Source organism: Trichosurus vulpecula, chromosome 4, assembly GCF_011100635.1.
Source record: "Trichosurus vulpecula isolate mTriVul1 chromosome 4, mTriVul1.pri, whole genome shotgun sequence".
Lineage (NCBI taxonomy): Eukaryota > Metazoa > Chordata > Mammalia > Diprotodontia > Phalangeridae > Trichosurus > Trichosurus vulpecula.
The window spans coordinates 231,581,099-231,600,267 of record NC_050576.1 but is presented as its reverse complement, the minus strand read 5'-3'; the positions used below and the strand labels follow the sequence as shown (position 1 = coordinate 231,600,267).

General features: G+C 44.4%; 1 protein-coding gene across 2 annotated transcripts in view; it reads right to left on the bottom strand.

Annotated features, from left to right (window-relative positions):
* Positions 1-19,169, bottom strand: part of MFSD1 (major facilitator superfamily domain containing 1) — a 29,141-nt gene that overhangs the window by 7,336 nt on the left and 2,636 nt on the right. For both annotated transcript variants that reach the window (XM_036756879.1, XM_036756880.1), the window contains exons 3-12: positions 18,430-18,542; positions 17,501-17,543; positions 16,977-17,044; positions 13,657-13,765; positions 6,522-6,621; positions 5,396-5,494; positions 4,857-4,968; positions 3,114-3,170; positions 2,582-2,738; positions 803-900 (exon numbers count right to left, since the gene is read on the bottom strand). In XM_036756879.1, coding sequence (XP_036612774.1) covers positions 803-900; positions 2,582-2,738; positions 3,114-3,170; positions 4,857-4,968; positions 5,396-5,494; positions 6,522-6,621; positions 13,657-13,765; positions 16,977-17,044; positions 17,501-17,543; positions 18,430-18,542 — 956 coding nt within the window. The remainder of the gene's footprint in view (positions 1-802; positions 901-2,581; positions 2,739-3,113; positions 3,171-4,856; positions 4,969-5,395; positions 5,495-6,521; positions 6,622-13,656; positions 13,766-16,976; positions 17,045-17,500; positions 17,544-18,429; positions 18,543-19,169) is intronic.

The following is a 19,169-nucleotide window of genomic DNA, read 5'->3' as shown; positions in this document are numbered from 1 at the left end:
GGCACATTCCCACACACTTAAACTGCACTTATACTTGGTAAGTAACTGGTCAATTCGGAAGCCTTTAAAAACTCCATGATGGGGGCAACTAGGTGGCGCAGTGAGTAGAGCACCAGCCCTGAAGTCAGGAGAACCTGAGTTCAAATCCGGCCTCAGACACTTGACACACTTACTAGCTGTATGACCTTGGGCAAGTCACTTAACCCCAATTGCCCTGCCTACCCCACCCATTGCAAAAAAAAAAAAAATCTAAAAAAACTCCATGATGCCTAAAACATTCACACTCATTTAGCTTCCCTTTGACAAGAGCCCACAGAACCAAAATTTAAGCCTGTGAAGTCTTTAACTGGCAGGAGGGGAAGGAAGCTGCCAAAGCATCACCTAACTGGCCCTCATCCCATCAGCTCCACCAAAATGGTAGGGAAATGGCCAAGGGAACAAATAGGAGCTCTTGGAAGGCCGAGACACCACCGCTGAGATGCCCTACTTTGGGAACTCTGCCATCAGCATAAGTTCTCTCGAATGGGAGAGGCAGGGTCCTGATCAACAGCTCTGAGCTAGAGCTGGCCATTCCTCCCCTCTGGGGACGTGGATTCTCATAGCACACTGGGGTTTCACCTTCCAGTCTCCAGTATGTCCGTGCCATGGCCACATGTGGCTGGAGATTTATGTGGCAAGAGATGATTCTCTTCCTACCAGTTACACATCTAAGTTGTGAGCCATCCTGGCTAACGTATCACAAAATGAGGTACACCACCGGGCCCCAGAGAACCCTCAAGAGGCTCCATGCTATGATACTTACAAGCCATATGCAGTCCCCAGCTGATGTTCAGGAACAACAAAGGCCACCATTGGCCACAATGCACAGGCAAGAAGGGAATAGGAGATTCCAAGGAGACACTATGGGAAACAGCAATGGAAAAAGAAACCTTTAAACCCAGACACTCATAAAAAGGCATTTTTTTCTCTTTGTAGCATGTTTCCAAACCAGAAAAAACAAGACTAAAAGCCAAGTGAGGTTTTAAAATTCACATTATAAAGAAGCTATATATAAAAAAATTTGAGATTGATACCAAATCTGTATTAAAAATCAGGTGAGAACATATCTTAAAGATCCCCTTAAACCCAGACACGGTGGCTTAGCTCACAGTTAGTAATGCGGGAATTGTGCCTTCCTAACAGCATGATGGATTTGCTCTGATATCCACACAGCTTCACCCTTCCGGCCTGATGTCCGAAAACACCACCACAAAGGGGCTGACTAAGGTCTGGAGTTAGGTCTGTGGCTCAGCAAGTAAGCAGAGCAGATTGGGTCTATAGGGAGGCCAGAGCTATATACGAATTGTCAGCAGCAGGCTCTAACCAAGTGACAATTCCTGACACCTGCTCTCCTTCATAAGCACAAAAACCAAAGGTAAGAATGGAGTTGTTTTTTCATCTAAATAAGATTCTTAAAAGAAAAAAAATTTAATTTTCAACCTAACTCCAAAAAACAACAATTTAAAGTAGCTTTCCCTATTTGAGTGGAGACCCCTCTAGCAGACTTGAGATGAACTGCACTGCTCCCTTAACATTTCAGAAACCCAACACTGCAGCCTCCTCCTTCTAAAAACCCTTGAATCCACATGAAAGCCAAAGATCCCTGTTTGGACCCACTGAGAATAAAAGACAGAGCAATGTAAACGCTCTTTCCAATGGGATCCTATGACTCTTCCCAACTTCTTACAACAAGGCAGAGCTTTAGGCCCACAACAGGTTAAGATGCTATTTCTCTCTCTCTCTCTCTCTCTCTCTCTCTCTCTCTCTCGACACTTCACTGACGCTCATGATGAGGACGATGATGGTGGCGGCAGCAGCTAGCATTTCTATGTGCCGCCCACTGTGCCAAGCGCTTAACGATTACTGTCTCATTCGATCTTCACAGTAACCATGAGGGGAAGGTAGGTGCTGCTATTATTCCCATTTTTGCAGATGAGGAAACTGAGGCAGACAGAGTTAAATGGCCTGCCCATGGCCATACAGCCAGGAAGGAGCCACATCTGAACTCAGGTCTTCCTGACTCCAGGCTCAGCACTGTGTCCACTGGGCCAGCTGGCTGGTCAGAGATTATTCTTTGGAATGTACCCTTAACTGGTCCAACACGTGTAAAAGAAAACTTCACATTTCAATATTGTAAATTTTACATGGAAACAAAAAAACACCTGATGGACATTTATGAAGGCCCCACCCATGTGACAGACACAGTGCCAGGAGTTACCAAGACTTAGGAAAGGAGAGGAGGAGGGGCTCATGATAAACTGTCTCTCGTTTCTCAAATAAGTGCAAGGTGATGTCCTCAGCTGAGAGAGAAGGGATAGTGTGGGAGACATAACAAGACATGGGAGTCTGTGCTGTGATGAATCCTCAGAGGAGATCAGATAACACATGAAGGAAAGCAGCTGTTCACCCCTCAGCTGAAATCACCACTTACACAGACTCTGTGAGCATATCATCTTCTACAGCCTAGCGGTCTTGATCTGACCCAGGGTTTTAAAGGTTCTTACAGAAATCAGAAAGCATCCACCCAGGGATCACACATTACCATGGCAATCCACGGATTCCAGAAGGTAAACACCATGATCATGTGGGAAGCCATGGTGGCCACGACTGCGCACAGAACCCAGAAGATGTTCCGGCCTGTCTTGTCCACCATCAGCCCAAAGATGGGAGACAGAGGAGCCGAGATGACATACACAATACTAAAAGAATAGGAGAGAGAGGGTTGAAGGGAATACAAGACACTTAATGAACCAAAGGCAGCAGAAAAACTTCTTACTCTAGGTGAAACAAAACCCATCCACACTTTAACTCATCTCAAAGCGACCACATGTTCTAAGTTCCGCCGCAACCCCCAAGTCCGTCAGACAGACAGACACACACGTGCACTCACACTCACACACAAGGCCTCTCCCCACCAGGGCCACAAGGCTCTGCAGGGCAGCTGGATCACCTCAGTCCTCACTGCCACTGGGTGGCTAAAAATGCAATAAACGCTCCCACATTTTCACGCTTCTCTTGCCCCACCCCATAACAAACAACATTAGCAATGAATAAATGTCTGATTGATTCAATACCTGTTGACTGCACTTGCTTGTTGTTCGGATAATTTAAATTTCCCCATAAAGAAGACCCTAAAATTGAAAGGGGTTGGGAAAGAGAAATGAAAAACAGAATTTTTTAGAAACGACTTGGTTCGTCAAAAAAAGCAGACCATACATAACCAGTTTTACAGGTGATGATATTTAAGGGTGAGGCAGAGGGGCACCAAAGGCCAGTGATGCCCCTTCCTACCACCCGTGTGGCATTGGGCCAACAAGTCACTCATCTCGCTGAGCTTCAGGGCCCTCCTGCCAAGGCCTCCACAGCTCCTCCCATCTCAAACTCCATGAGCCTCTACTCCTAAACTGACTTAAAATGATGCTGTCTTCAGGGTCTCCTGAATACGGATTTTGAAATCTTTGGGCTAAACTTGGGTGATAGCCAATTATCTGAACTGAACGAATTCCTATTGATTCCAACTACTTCTGAAACATTAGCTGTCAGTTTTCAGGAAACAAGAATTTAACATTTAAAGGACTGCATTAATTATTAGGATACTCCACTTCATAATGATGCCGATCTTTGTAGGAAATCATTTTAAACCATTATGTAAATGCAAGAGTCACAAGGCCACAAGTTGTTCTGTTGACGTAAATGACGATGTGAGAGAAACTCAAGGGAGGCCAGACAGGAGCAAGAAGCTGCGGCTCTGGTCAAACCAATATCCGGCCAGGCCAGACTGTCTTCCCTGCTCCCAGCCCGGCTCAAAGTGCCATCAACTTCAACTTTATCACAGCGTTTTCTCTGTGATTCACTTTGGAACTGACTCCCTTCTGGCCCATGGCAGTCATCTGTGGGGCCATTTAATGGGAAACGGTTGTTACAGGGGTGGGGAACCTTCAGCCTTGAGACCACATGTGGCCTTCTAGACCCTTAAGTGAGGCCCCAGTTGAGGATCTAAAAGGCCACAGGTTCCCACACATTAGAAGCTTCATGAAGGGGTACAGGAGAAGCATTTTGCTTCCTCTGTGCATCTCCAGAGCACTCAACAAAGTAGGCCCATGACAATAAAATGTTTAATTTAATTAATGCTGAATATGGCAGACTTCTTAGCTCTAGAAGAAACATACTAAGTCTGAAATTAAGATTTAAATAGAATCAATTATGCCAGTCACTATTACAAAGGGTTTTCTCACAGCTACCTGTAAACACTAACCCAAGGCTAACACAATGGCCTATGCACCAAACAGATGCTTGCATTCCCTTATCTTCTCTTTTTTCACACAATCCAAGTGTATAACCCACATCTAGGAATGCAAGCTTTTCCACCAAAGTGTTGTCTGTGTCCATAACCCACATCTAGGAACGCAAGCTTTCCCACCAAAATGTCATGTGTGTGTCCATAACCCACATCTAGGAACGCAAGCTTTCCCACCAAAGTGTCATGTGTGTGTCCATAACCCACATCTAGGAACGCAAGCTTTTCCACCAAAGTGTTGTCTGTGTCCATAACCCACATCTAGGAATGCAAGCTTTCCCACTAAAGTGTCATGTGTGTGTCCATAACCCACATCTAGGAATGCAAGCTTTCCCACCAAAGTGTCATCTGTGTCCATAACCCACATCTAGAAGCACAAGCTTTCCCACTAAAGTGTCATGTGTGAGTCCATAACCCACATCTAGGAACGCAAGCTTTCCGACTAAAGTGTCGTGTGTGTGTCCGATCCAGGAGCACAGAGGGCGAGGCTCTCCCACGAGAAGGATGCCAAGATGCTTACTTGCCAAGTCCGATAAAAGGAAATATGGCCACATAGTAACACGCACAAATCACAAAGATGAGCCACAGGGACAGCGAGAAGTCCTTCACGTCTGTCAATTTGATAACTTCACCTGGAGGAAGAAGAACAGCAGAAGTTGGTAAGGATCACAGGTTTTCTTCTACCGTTAGGATTTTCCTTCTTTCATAATTTAACTGAGCTTCACATGAAGTTAAATCATCTCTGAGCTAAGTAAATTACTAACAGAATATTTGTGGAGTGATCCAGTTGCAGGAGCTGAAATGGTCAAGTGAGGTTCCCCTTGGCAATAATTTTTTGCAAATATTCTATTTCCACAAAACACAAGACTTAATGATAATGTTTACAATCAAGTTTGAGAGAAAAACATCAACATCCAAACTGCGACAACAGGAAATAGCTTTTTGGAAGCAAAAACAAAAACCCCCGTCATTTAGTAAGCCCCCAATTTGGGCAGCCCCCAAGCAACCTCCCCCCAAAACCTCCATTCAGAGTCCCCAAACGCAGGCCTAAAAGCTCACCAATTTTCCCCTGTTCTTTATGAAGGATTTGTTCTGCCCTCCAGTCCATGTAGCCAAGAATCAATGCACAGATTAGTGAAAGGACACATGTTACACCCCCTGCAATAAAAGCCAAGAATTTAAATCTGCAAACTGGATTGCAAAGCACGTAAAAGCAAGGCTAGAGGTTCATAAAGGAAACCTCAGGCTTCTGAGCGTACAGCAGGAGCCAAAGAAGCCCCACTGGATCCGGGGCTGGGGGCTGCTACAGACTAGTAGCCTTCATCAGCCAACCGATCCCAATCCTTTGACCTTTAGGGATAACTGATAGCACAAGAAAAGGCAAAGCCGTCTGTTGCTGTTCTCTGGCCACCTCTGAACTCACCTCTCCAGGCAGCTGCCCCACTACAAGTCCTCACTACTCTGCAGAAACACATCTGACCAGCCCTGACCTGCCTTCTACCTCCAATCAAAATGCCCATTTTGAGCACAGAAGGGAGAGCTAGGGGCTGAAGTTTTATTAAAGTGACTGAAGTAAAAGAACCAATGAGAGTCAACTGTCCCAAAAGGCTTTGGCTCTAGACCCCAAAGCATCTCTAACTGGAAATCTACATTGGAGAGGCAAGATGGTTTTTGGAAGTTTAATGTCAGAATAATGTTCAAGCTTTGCCTGCCTCCTTAGGATAACCCCTCTTAGCAAATCTTTTAGGAGGTTTAATTCAAAGCATCAGCATGGTTGTCCACCCCAACACTTCCCTTCACTGCCAAAAATCCTGCACCATCTGGGGCTGGAGAAAAGTTATCACTTGGCGAGAGAGCACAGCCAGTCTGTCATGTCATCTTATCAGAAACTGAAAGACACCGATCCCCACAGGAAGTACTTCATTTTTTACACCCCCTCCCCCATACTATGCTCCTAACCATCTCTGGACATACTGAAAACACCCCTCCCTTACTTCAAAGAAGCCCCTATAAGGGAGACAAAGCCAGCACTGCTAACTCCACTTTGAGGAAACAAAGGTCAGAGAGCTGGTCTGACTTTACTCTGGTCACCCAGCGAGGAAGCAGCAGAAGCAACCTTGGCTCTTCTGATGTCCCCAACAGCACCCCTTCTACTATATTCTTGAAGTGATAAAGATTCACTAACCAATCATAAGCGTGATGCCAAGCGTTGTGTGACCAGGTAAACCAAATAAACCTATCTTGGAATACAGCCATCCCATAACATTCAGGTTTACTGTACTCCCCTAAAAGACAAAAAGAAATAAATCGGAGTCTTTAGTCATACCAGCTTTTAAAACACAAAAAAAGGGCACAGGAGCAAACGAAGCTTCTTCTAAAACATAAACACAGCGGTCAATATTTTCAATTTCTTTTCCAAGCACTTTTCAGAGGGGTAAGTTTGGGAAGGATTAAAAACAAAAAGAAACACACTTCATTCTAGGTCTTCTTTAAAGGTTCCTGAGAAAAACTCCCCCTGGCCCGCCCTGATAATCAACACCGACAAATGACAAATGTCCGTAGAACATCAAAGTGGAAACATTCACACAAGGGGATTTCACTTGTTTAAAACCTTCTGAATCATACAAACAGGACGTGTTCAACGATCCTGCTTCTGATGCTAAAACCCAAAGTTATTACCGAACAAAGAGCGTGAGTTACAAGTCAGCCTCATCTTAATAAAGAAATGCCCATGCCCGATGAAGTCGGGCTTCCTTTTATAATTGGTGAAGCTGAAAAATGGGCTGGAAGAGAAAAACAGCACTACCCCCTCCCCTCCAGGCTGAGGGGGGCTTCCGGGGATGTCATGTGACTAGCACTGTCTGCATCCACAAGAAAAGCCACGTCATAATGGGATGTTGAAGTCTGTTTTTACCAAATAACCATTAGTAAATACTATATTTCTTAGGGCTACCATCTCTGAATGAATTAAAGGAATACATCACAAAAGAAGCAACCCGATTAAAAAGCGTATCCTCATTTACTCATTGAGATGAAAAAAACTAAGATGTAAATCATGACAACAAAGCGTTAGCACTGCCATGTGACTCATGTATGCTATAACTGCATCTATGCCTTATACAAATCCTCCTTCGATAAAGCTGCTGGCTGAGACTGGAAGCTCCCCAAGGACAAGAACAAAGCCATTCTGCCTCAATTCTGACCCTATGCCATGAACCCCACAACAGAACCTACTGCTCTTACTGCCAATCAAAGAATGCATTCAAGTTTGGAGACTGCACAAGTCCTTTTTTTTTTTTTTTTTTTTGAAGACTAGGTCTCTCTCTCTCATTGAGGCAGGGGTGACTCACAGGCCTGGGCCGTGCCAGGTTTCCAACCTGGCCTAACCCACCCTCTTCCAAGGGTCTACCATTCATATTAATGTCAAGCGTGGCATAGACACCCAATCACCTTATCCCATTCCAACTCGGGACTCCCAGGTCAAGCGATCCCCAAGCTTCAGCCACCACCACATCTGAGCACACAACCGCTCTCCTCCCATTTGTCCACATATTGCACTACATGTTATCAATCATTACAGATAACCATGTCTTCAGACACACACACACGAAATAATCAGGAGGACTAGCCAGGATGGCTGGACGCCAGACACTATTCTCAAGAGCCTCCAAATACGCAGCAACCCAACAAGAGACACGTTTGGCAAAGGTGGAGTGGACCTCGAGAGTTTTCTGAAGGGGGATCTATAAAGGGGCTTCAGGGGCAGAGACACTGGGGAAGCTGCTGCCAAGCTTTAGGAGATACAAACTTTGTCTGTGTTTCCGCCTGAGGCAGCTGCCGAACCCATCTTAGAAACACAAGCTGGTCTCTCTGAGAGAAAACAAGAGGGTCCTAGGAACAGCCCTACCCTCAACTTGGAGAGTCCAGGCAGGGAAGAGGGAAGAGAGAAAAGGATTCCAAGGGAAGAGGTCACTGAGTGCTTAAGGCCAACAGAAGAATGACCCTAGGACCCCAGGGCCAGGAGCGTCCACTCATTGGGGGCAGTAGAAGGGTCACCAAATCCTGCCCAGGCCACAGGCCATGGAGTCTGAAAAGGTGAATCTCTCTCTGCTTTCTTGCAGTCTTTACTTATTGTACTAAATATTTCAGGCAGGTGTTAGACACCACTGCTCTGCACCATTAGAGCTAGACAAAAGAAATGAGGATCTTTATAGCATACAAATACACACACACACACACATGTGCATGTACACATACACAAAGCACATGAACACACACACACATGCATGCACAGATGCGCACGCGTGCACACACACACACACCACTTTGCTCCTAACCACTACTTGGAGAGATGCCACTCGGGTACAGAAGACCCTATTGTTGTTGTTCAGCCATTTCAGCCATGTCCAACTCTCTATGACCCCACTGGAGGTTTTCTTGGCAAAGGCACTGAAGTGGTTTGCCATTTCCTTCTCCAGCTCATTTTACAGATGAGGAAACTGAGACAAACAGGATTCAATGACTTGTCCAGGGTCACACAGCTAGGAAGTATCTGAGGCTGGATTTGAACTCATGTCTTCCTGACTCCAGGCCCAGCATCCTTCCCACTGAGCCACTTAGCTGCCTTCTACTTAAATCCAGGAAATACTCTCTTCCAAGAGGACACAAAAAAGGGGTTACAGAGTCTGCCAATACTGCAAAATCAATGCCCATTTCTACTGAAATAAGGACATTAAGACAGATTCAGGAAGAAAGGGAAGAAACAGCCAGGAAAATACCCGTACCATGTATGTAACCACTGTGCTTCCTACCCAGGACTTCAACTATGTGATGGTTCCATGATCTTTCTGTCTCGGGCCTGTTTCCTCATCTGTAAGATAGTAGCTCATCCACAGACATCTAAGGTCTCTTCTGAGCCCATGATGACTTCCTAAGAAGGTGGCTTGGGGGAGGCAGCTTCTGAGAAAGGGGTCAGGATTCAAGAAGGAATTTGGTTTGGTTTCTGCTTTTTCTATAAATACTGGGAAGTTCATACTTAGAAAGAAAATTATCAGTCTAAACAAGGGGCCCTTAAACTAAACCTTAAGGAAAAGGGGAAAGGTCCCAATAAAGTTACAAAACTATGGAGAAAGAGAAGTGTGATGTAAAAGGTACCAACATCACCAAGCCCAGAGCTGAACAAGGAAGGATCCCCTCCAAGGCACTCCACTGGCAGTCACCCAGTGAGAGGGAAGCCAAGGCACAGAACGCTGCTAGTCACTCCAATTTTCCGAACATCTTTCCTCACGTCAACCTTCAGACTCAGCAATGCCCTCTAATTCCAGCAGCTCTGCCCTGAAGGGCCCAGCAGAACTAGGCCCTCTTCCAGGGGATGGTGCTTCTAATACCTGCAGGCAGAAGACAGGGCCTCCAGACCTTTCTCTTCCAGGCTACATTTTGAATAATTCCCCCAGGGCATCATCTCAAGACCATCATTTTTATCCTACTGCCCTCCCTGGATGCTACTGACTTAACCATGCTCTTCCTAAACTGCAGCCCCCAGAACTGCACCTAATAACCAGGGCAAGGTCCCACAGGACCATCACCTCCCCAGGCTTGGACATGAGGCTGCTCGTGAAGCCATCCATTACACTGGCCTCTTGGCCACATCAAACTGCTCAATGTGAAGCTGATTTTTTTCTAAGAGTAAAAGACTTCAGATTTAACTCTATCAAATTTCATCTTCTTAGACTGACTCCCAGTCTTGCCCAGGACTGCACAACCTGCAGCCCGCCAAAGGATTTTCCTCTCCATTTTTCGTGAGCTGCCTGAAATCCTTTGGGAGGACCACAGGTTATGCAGGCCTGGGCTAGCCCAACAAGATCTTTTGGGCACCTGACCACCATGTTCCTCAAACTTCTGCATCATCTGAAATATGGCAAGCCACTCTCTTGCCTTTATCTCAGTAACTGATAATAATGTTAAATAGCACAGGGCCAAACCCAGATCCCTGGGACACTCCATTAGCCTTTCTTCCAAGTCAACACCAAACCATTAAAAACTATCCTTTGGGTCTCCTCCTTCAACCAGTTTCAAACACACCTAATTTCTATTATCCAGCCCAGATCTCTCCATCCCATCCACAAGGACAGTACAAGACATTCTGCTAAAGCCTTTGCTAAGAACTTGGTAAACTCCATCTGTGGCCTTACCGTGATCTCACCCAGTCACCCAAAAAGAAAATGAGGGAACCCTAGTATGCACTAGCCTTCATGAAGTCACATTGATTCTTTCCTTAAATGTTCACCAACCTTCCCTTGGACAAGTTCTGGAATTTTGCCAGAAAAAAATTCTATTTACCAGCCAACAGGATGCAGACTCTGTTCTCTTCTTGTTGCCCTTCTCGAATCCTGACGTATCACTGCCACCACCATTCCCCACCATCTTTCAAAAGTTCCCAGCTGCAGCTCAGTAATCACAGCCAGTTCCAAGGATAGAGTCTATGGGGCTGGGGGTGAGCTCATGAAGAGCCAACAAGGCCTCTCTCCTCAGCACCTTCCTTATCCTGAGTCTTGACTACTCCACCGGTCCTTTCTCTCGTCTCCAATTCAGGACTATCCTCCTTGGCAAAGCAAACGGAAGCAAAAGAAAAGGTGAGTGGCTCTGCCTTCTGCCGCCATCTGCTCTCACAGCCCACGCAGCCAGCCACGGAGCCCTGGGCCATCACTGACATTCGAAAAGTTAAGCTGACAAGTTCACTGTCCATCCACAGGGAGGCTCAGTCGTTTCAATTCTTTATGGGCTTCAGGGTCCTCTTTTTTCCTCCTGTTACTGCTTTGATTAGGGAACAACTTAAAGAAAGTCCAACACTGACATTTTCTAATTCGAGTACAAATGCACAGGGTGGGGAATACCTGGCTGACCTGAACCACCTGTGACCTTGGGGTCCTGGTTGACTAAAAGCAGAGTAGAAGTGCTGAAGTCTCACTCAGCTGCCCAAACAGCCTTTAGTGCTTTGAGTGGGCCTTCCAAATCCTGTCCAGTTCAAGGAAGGGACTAGTGAGTCTATGGGACTCTAAGGGACTAGTTGGCATGGGCCAGTTAACAGGGCAGGTGGGGGGGGGGGGAGCGGTGGCGGCAGCATCAGTTCTGAGCACTCCAATGACTAGAAATACTGAGACTAATGAAGAAAAGGTCAAGGGCCAGGAAATCATCACATCACGTTTCAGGAACAATTCAGGGAAATGAGGCCTTGAAAAGAGATTTCCAGGGATCATCCACTATTTGACAGCCCCAGAGCCACTGGAAGCCAGGTAGCAGGAGGTCAAGAGGGTGAAAACTGCCAGGAGAGCCATTCAAATCCTAGAGAACCAAGAACTTCTTTAAAAATAGCTGTTAGCTTTTACAGTGGAGGGGAAGAGGGGGAGGGGGAGGGGGAGGGAGAAGACCTTCTTCTCATCAGAATTGGCTCAAAGAGGGAATAACATACATGTTCCATGAGGTATAGAAATCTATCTTACCCTACAGGAAAGCAGAGGCGAAGGGGTAAGAGAAGTGTATGGGGCAGTGACAACAAAAGGCAGGGCAGAGTGAGGGAGGGGTTGATCAGAAGCAACACTTTTGAGGAGGGACAGAGTGAAAGGAGAGAGAACAGAATAAATGAATAAATGGGGCGGGGGGGGGGGGGGGGAGGGTTAGGATGGAGGGAAATGCAGTTAGCAGTAGTAACTGTGGAAAAAAATGTAAGCAATCCTCTCTGATAAAGGCCTCATTTCTCAAACATATAGAGAAGTGAGTCAAATTCATAAAAATAAAAGCCATTCCCCAATTGGTAAATGTTCAAAAGATATGATTAGTTTTCAGATGAAGTAATCAAAGCTATCTATAGCCATGTGAAAAAAATGCTCCAATACACTACTGACAAATAAACAACTATGCCTATTAGATCAGCTAACAGGACAGAAAGGATAAATGACAAATGTCAGAGAGGATGTGGGAAAAATGAAACTCTAATGCACTGTTGGTGGAGTTGTGAACTGATGTAACCATTCTGTAGAGCAGCTTGGAACTATGCCCAAAGGGCTATAAAACCATGCATATCCTTTGACCCAGCAATACCACTACTAAATTTGTATCCCAAAACAGAGTTAAAAACACAAAAAGGAAAAGGACCTATATGGACAAAAATGTTCACAGCAGTCCTTTTCTGGGGGTAAAGAATTGGAAGGTGAGGGGAAGCCCACCAATTGGGGAATGGCTGAACAAATTGTGATATGTGATTATGGTGGAATACTATTGTGCTACAAAAAGTAATGAGCAGGGTGCTCTCAGAAAAACCCGGAAAGACGTGGAATGTACTGTACACAAAGTAACAGCAATGGATGGTCAGTTGTGACTGACTTGGCTCTTCTCAGCAATACAACAATCCGAGACAACTCTGAAGGCCTTACGCTCTCCATCCCCAGACGAAGAACTGATGGCATCTGAATACAGACCGAAACATATTTTTACTTCATTTTTCTTGAGTTTTTTTTTTTGGCTATGTTTTCTTGCACAATATGACTATTACAGGTATGTTTTGCATTACTACACGTGTATAACCTACATATCAAATTGCTTACCTTCTTAATGAGGGGGGTGGGAAGGGAGAGAATTTGCAACTCAAAGTTTTCAAAACAAATATTCAACATCATTTTTACATGTAGCTGGGAAAAAATAAAATACTAAATAAAAGCTGAAAAATTAAATTTTTAAAAATAGTTGTTAAAAAAAACTGAATAAACTACCACCAAAATAGAGAACTTCTCATCTAACAAAGATCAAGTCAGAAATGTCATCAGGGAGTTCCTGCAACAAGCAGGATAGCCTGGAAGGCCCCTCTAACAATGCAGAGCTTGATACTGCACCACGTTTTATATATCTGAAAAATGGTTACACATTTATAGTGAGTAGCTATTTAAAATACTGCAGAATTTCTAGAGAAATTTCTCATAAGCCAAGCTTCATGTATGTTTGTGTATAGAACACAAGAAAAAAAAATAAAAATTTTTTGATTTACTAGCTTTACTCATTAAAAAAACACATACACACACTCTTTTTCTCTCTCTCTTCTCTCTCTCTCTCTCTCTCTCTCTCTCATCTCTCTCTCTCTCTCTCTCTCTCTCTCTCTCTCTCTCTCTCTCTCTCTCTCTCTCTCTCTCTGTTGTCTATAAAACCCTAAATAAGGATACAAGATAGTAAAACTAATTCTTTACTGTCTAGTTTACTTGAGCAAGAGCCTACTCAGAGCAAAAAGTGTGTGAGATACATTCAAGAGATCAAAAGTGTATTGTCCTACTCACAATTCTAGCCATGCTAAGCTGGAGTCCAAACACCAGGTTTAATTCTTTGCCCTTAAACCAACTCACAGCATAGGTATTTTGTGCAACTGCTAAGGACTCCCCACCAATCCTAAAAAGAGAAAACGCAAGTCAATCATTCAATTCGATATTTGTCACGTGCCAACTCTATGCAATGCATCTTATTAGGAACACAAAGATGAATGGGGCAAGGGGAGGCTAAGGCAAATGTCCACTTACACTGGCCACAAATCACAACCTAAATGCATTAGAAACATTCAGACGGGTGCAGGAATGATCTGAGGAGAAAAGGGGAATAGGGTTCATCTCAAAGAATTCTTAGAAGAGAAAGATTTCAGAAAGGCAGAGATGTAACAAGATGATTCGAGCAGGGCTGCCAGTAGGAGCAGATACAAGAAGGTAGGAAACAAGATGGGCAGACAACTGGAAGGGCAGCATACAGGGCAGCAGCAGAGGCGTCCAACTCAAAGAAATAGACTCTGCAGAGGGGCACAGATCTACTTAAAAAACCACAAGTGACCGTTATCTACGTTGTGTTGTAGTTTTACTTCTTTCGTTAAATGTTTCCCAATTATACTTTTATCTAGTTCTGCCCTTGGGAGTTCTGCTGGCCCAGTTCAACACCTCTGTTGTAGAGAATCATTTATAAAAGCCAGGCTGAGGAACATATGTGTCTTTTGATAAGCAACAGGGACCTAATAATGATTCTTCGAAAACGATGAGACTTATGTATTAGGAAGATTACCATGGCAGGTGTGTGAAGGATGAATTGGAGGAGAGACTGGGAATAGAACACTGAGGAAGCCACTGTGATAGCCCAGGGATAGTGAAGAAGAATGAGGGCCAAAACTAGAAGTACTGATCAAGGAGGATAGGCGAGCCTTGGAAACTGACAGGAAAAGCAATACTTCAGGACAAAGGAAGCATAGCCAAAAACTGCTTGTCTGACACTCAACGGTGATTCCCCTCTTGACTTCTCTCAATGATCCCATCATCCCTCCCAGGCCTTCGCCTGTCTTAGTCCTCTCTCCAATCTCTCATTTCTGTCCTCTGCCACTACCAACCCAAAAGGCAAGCCTTCCTCGACGCCCCGCTCCACCAATCAGTTCCTCCTATGCCTCGTCAATGGAGACAACCACCGGCTCTAAAGGCAGAGTCTCTGAGTCTGTAGATCTGTTCAGGCCCCAAGAAAGGATCATTAACAGAAGGCTGGCCACAACGACTCAAAGAAATGAAGTCACCTGACTTTGCATCACTGCACTTGTCCTGCTATTAAGCGATTGTCATTTCCTTTGAATTTTTGCAACGTACACACTCTGTGTTACCTGCCAAAGCACTGTACTCCTTAGTACAGAGGCTGAACCAGCTCACTCACCTTCACTGGTCTTTACTACCAACCTCCTCCAGACGGCCCCTTTAATGTTCTTCTCTCTCCTCCTCTCCATTTCCCTCCTCTCTTCCCTTTTGTTTTCTGTCTTGTTCTGAGGCCAAACATAGTGGCTTCCATGGGCACTGTTTGGTCTCCCCTGATGCACTGCTGGCACCTGAATCTCTACAAGTTAGCCTGAGAAATCACACATGTCCAGCCAGCAGACATCGTCATTATGGGCACAGGCAATTGTCAACATTCCTAACGATCTATTTATATTCTAATCAGTCCTTTAGGCAGCAGCGCTCTGATGACTGAGCTCATCCTGATCTAGCCAACATTAGGCCTCTCCAGTATCAGAGATGCTGGTAAGGATTGTGGCCCAAAGTTACAGCATCCCCCCAAACTGCACACCCCTCCACCCCAGGGCTTCATCAGCAAGCCTTCCATGCCAGTGAATCTGTTCTCTCCCCAAATTAGCTTCAGGGAAGAACAGATTAGCTCATCAGCAAAGAGTAGGGGGCCCTTAATGTGTCATACATTGTCCTAACATTTCTGAATTCAATAAAACGGACTCCCTGCCTATTACCTTAAGCATGTTACTTCTCCTCACTGGGGCTGTGAGGTTGGACTAAATGACCTCTGAAGTCTCACCCAACTAAATACATACAATTATCTCAACAAACCCATCCTAACTTCCTCCTCATGAGGAATTGCCATTTACTTTAAGTTTCTCCCCCCCACCCCGCCCCCCACATTCTCTACACCATCATCTCCCTCCTTCACCTAATCTTAGAGTTGTTCTTTGATCATTTATCATGTCTCGTTTGTACAACTGGCCTAACAAAGCCACAGAAAGTCCACAGGCTACCGCTCCCCCCACTCCCTGCCCCCCCCCACCAACTTCCTCTTACTACCCAGCCCCAGCCCCACTACACAGTCTGGTTCAATCAGCTGCTGATGCCCTCGCTGCCTCCTGAACTCAGCGCTCCAGCTCAAGCCCACTCCTCCTGGGAAGCCCTTCCTAATGCTCCCTCCACATGGTACCACGTGCTTTCTCCAATTGTTTTTGTATTTTCTTATCTGTACATGCATTACAGAAAAGCAGCTGAGCATGTGAGCGTGGCACTAGGAGTCAGGAAGGCCTGAGTCTAAATCCTACCCTCACTCACTAACTCTGTGGCCCCAGGCCGGTCCCTCTCTGTGCCTCAGGCAACTCTCTAGGAAGCCACAGACAAGATGGCGTGCTGGTGAAGAGAATTCCCACAAGCCATTTTCCATTCTGGCAAAATCCTCTTCTTTACCTACGGGCAGATGGCATAGCTGAAGTAAAACACAAGCTCCTTGAGGGCAGTGCCTGTTCCATTTATTTTTGTCTATGTACTCTCTGCACAAGTGGGTGTTGAGCCTACCTCCCCTACCTCTTTGCCAGTGCTGGGCACACACAGGCTTTTAAAAATTCAAACTCAACAGATCCCTCCAATGGTCTTGGAATACAGTGACTCTAAGTCCCTAGGATGGAGCCCTTTGCCAAATATTCCTGTATGTGAATGAGATCTCAGGGAGTGACCAGGCTATAATCAAATGGCTTGGGAGGCTTACTGTCTTCCTGCCCTATGACAACACAATAAAATCTCTAGCAAGAAAAATTGGCTAAATGCAACCAGAGTGAGGGCAAGAACTACAAAGATTTTCTTTATGTTCACAGCCCATATGATAAGCAGACACATCGATATGTCACCTATTCTTTAAGGAAAAAGGGGGGGGGGTGATTTACAGCCTTCTTGGTCTTAGTAAAGTAGGTAGGTTTCATGTGCTTTATATAATTCAAAGGAATAAAATGACATAGATAAAAAGGGAAAACTTTCAATAAACTGACAGCAGGAAATTATAATTAGCCACTAAGGAATAAATGAAACGATCTCTAACTTACCCAAATACAAATCTGCCCAACTGCATCAGCCAAAAAGCATTAATTAGTGCACCCATGGCAAAAATGACCTGTAATACAAAGATTCTTTAGCAACAAGTACAGGTGGCCACCTGCAACACACAGAATGGAGAAATTCCCCCAACCTCTACAGGAACAGAACTGCCTATCACAACCATCTTGGCAGGTAAATCCTAGGAAATTCCCTGTGGCAGAGAAATCAAAGTAACTTGCCAGAGTCACAAAGCTAGTGTCAAAGGCAAACAGGGAACTCTGGTCTTCCTGACTCACAGCCCAGCCCTCAGCCAGGCCCTACTGACCCAATGAAATTTACTACGATAATTTAAATATCAAAATATCAGACCGACTCTCCTCAAACTGAAGGCAGATTTGATGTATACTTAACTCAGATCAACTACCTAAGGGTCTGTATCCATAGCTCACATCTGGCTGGATAGAGAAGCATTCAGGACATTTTAAAAATTGATTCAGGCAAGAATTCCAGAGCCTCAACAAGTCCTCCTTACCTGTCCAATACAAACAATGAAGCTAAATATAACGGAACCCCACCTAGAAAGAAAGAGTTGATAACAAATTACTATAATCCAATAACCAAGATTTCTATAAAATTCAATTCAATTTTCAGTACCAACAATCTCTCCACTCTCCCAAAGAAACATCAGTTATTTTAACAGAGGCAGACTGTTCTGTGGAAGGCAAAATTTCTCCAGAAAATTCCAAAGGATTCAAGAATTGCAAATTCTAATTTAATTCACCCTAACTTCTTAAACAGCATTATGAGATTAAGCTTCACAAAGTTTCCACCGACCAGGACCACACTTACTGCAGTGGTAGGCTTGTTAAATAAGTAACCCCAAAACTTGGTGATAGTCACACAACCTTTACTGACACTGAAACGTCAGGTTATGCTGACGCCCCAGCCAGTGCTGGCTTACCAAGCTTATTCATCAACACAAATAAAATGCAAAAACATTGGTTAAAAGAAATTCTGGCAGGTAGAATTAACCTTCCCCCCAAATTTTGGCCTGATGCAAAAACTGGCAAAGCTGGCTGATTGGAATTTCATGCTCTCTCCTTCCCTAGCTCATCTTCTGGCAGAAGTGTAATGATGATTACCCAATGATAAGGAAAAAGGCAGCCATCTCCCTAGACAAAGCACATATTGCATAATCTGTTCATTGAGTAAGGTTAATTCCTCAGCAGCAATGTCTTCCACAAGAATAAAACTGAGCATTAACTTACCTTAAACTATGTTAGGAAATGAACAGTAAAGACTCAAAACCCACTCCAGAGATTGATTCCATAATCTGAAACCATAAACCAGCCAATTCTAAATACAGCCCTGAGGACTTTTCAGAAAAGTCTGGATCACATCAATCACAACTGTTACAGGGTAATAAGCTCTTCAGCAAGCATGCTACCAATTCAGACTTACCGGATTCCAAACACTCGATCTATCAAAAAGCCGCCAAAGAAACAAAGAATCACGTTGGGCCAAGAATACCAGGAGTACAGAAGCATGAAGGTCACCGTGTGTACCTGCATATCCTAGATGGAAAAGATGCAAAAACCATCATCAGTTACACTTTAGACTACAGCTTGGCAACAAACAGGTCATGACTATCTAACTCTGGGGAGGAGAAATCCTATTTCTTTTCTATGTAAGAGAAACACCTCCCTCAGTGTTCCAGCCATAAGTGAAGAGGCTGATCCTCTCTCCACTAAAGGCCCAGACTATGAATCATTCCCTATGCAAAAATCCAATTTCCATAAAAAAGATAAATAATCTGGGAAAAAGCAGAAAAACAATCATTCTATTCTATTTAAACTTGCAAGAGACAAATAGCAAATGAAGTATTAAAATGTGTCAGGAAAATTACAAATGAGAAGCAAAATTATGACAAATATAAAGAACTGATAGGAAATGAAGCAGTACAGTGGTTAGAGCACTGAGTTCAAATCCTGCCTCACAATGACCAACTGAGTGACCGTAGGCAAGTCACTTATTCTCTCTGCCTCAGTTTCCTGATCTGTAAAATGAGGCTATTAATATCACCTATTTCACATGACTGTTGTGAGAATTAAATCAGATGTACATATACACACATATATGTTTACATACATATGCATTCAAACACACGTGTGTGTACAGTTGTCCTTTCCACCTCAAAGGGG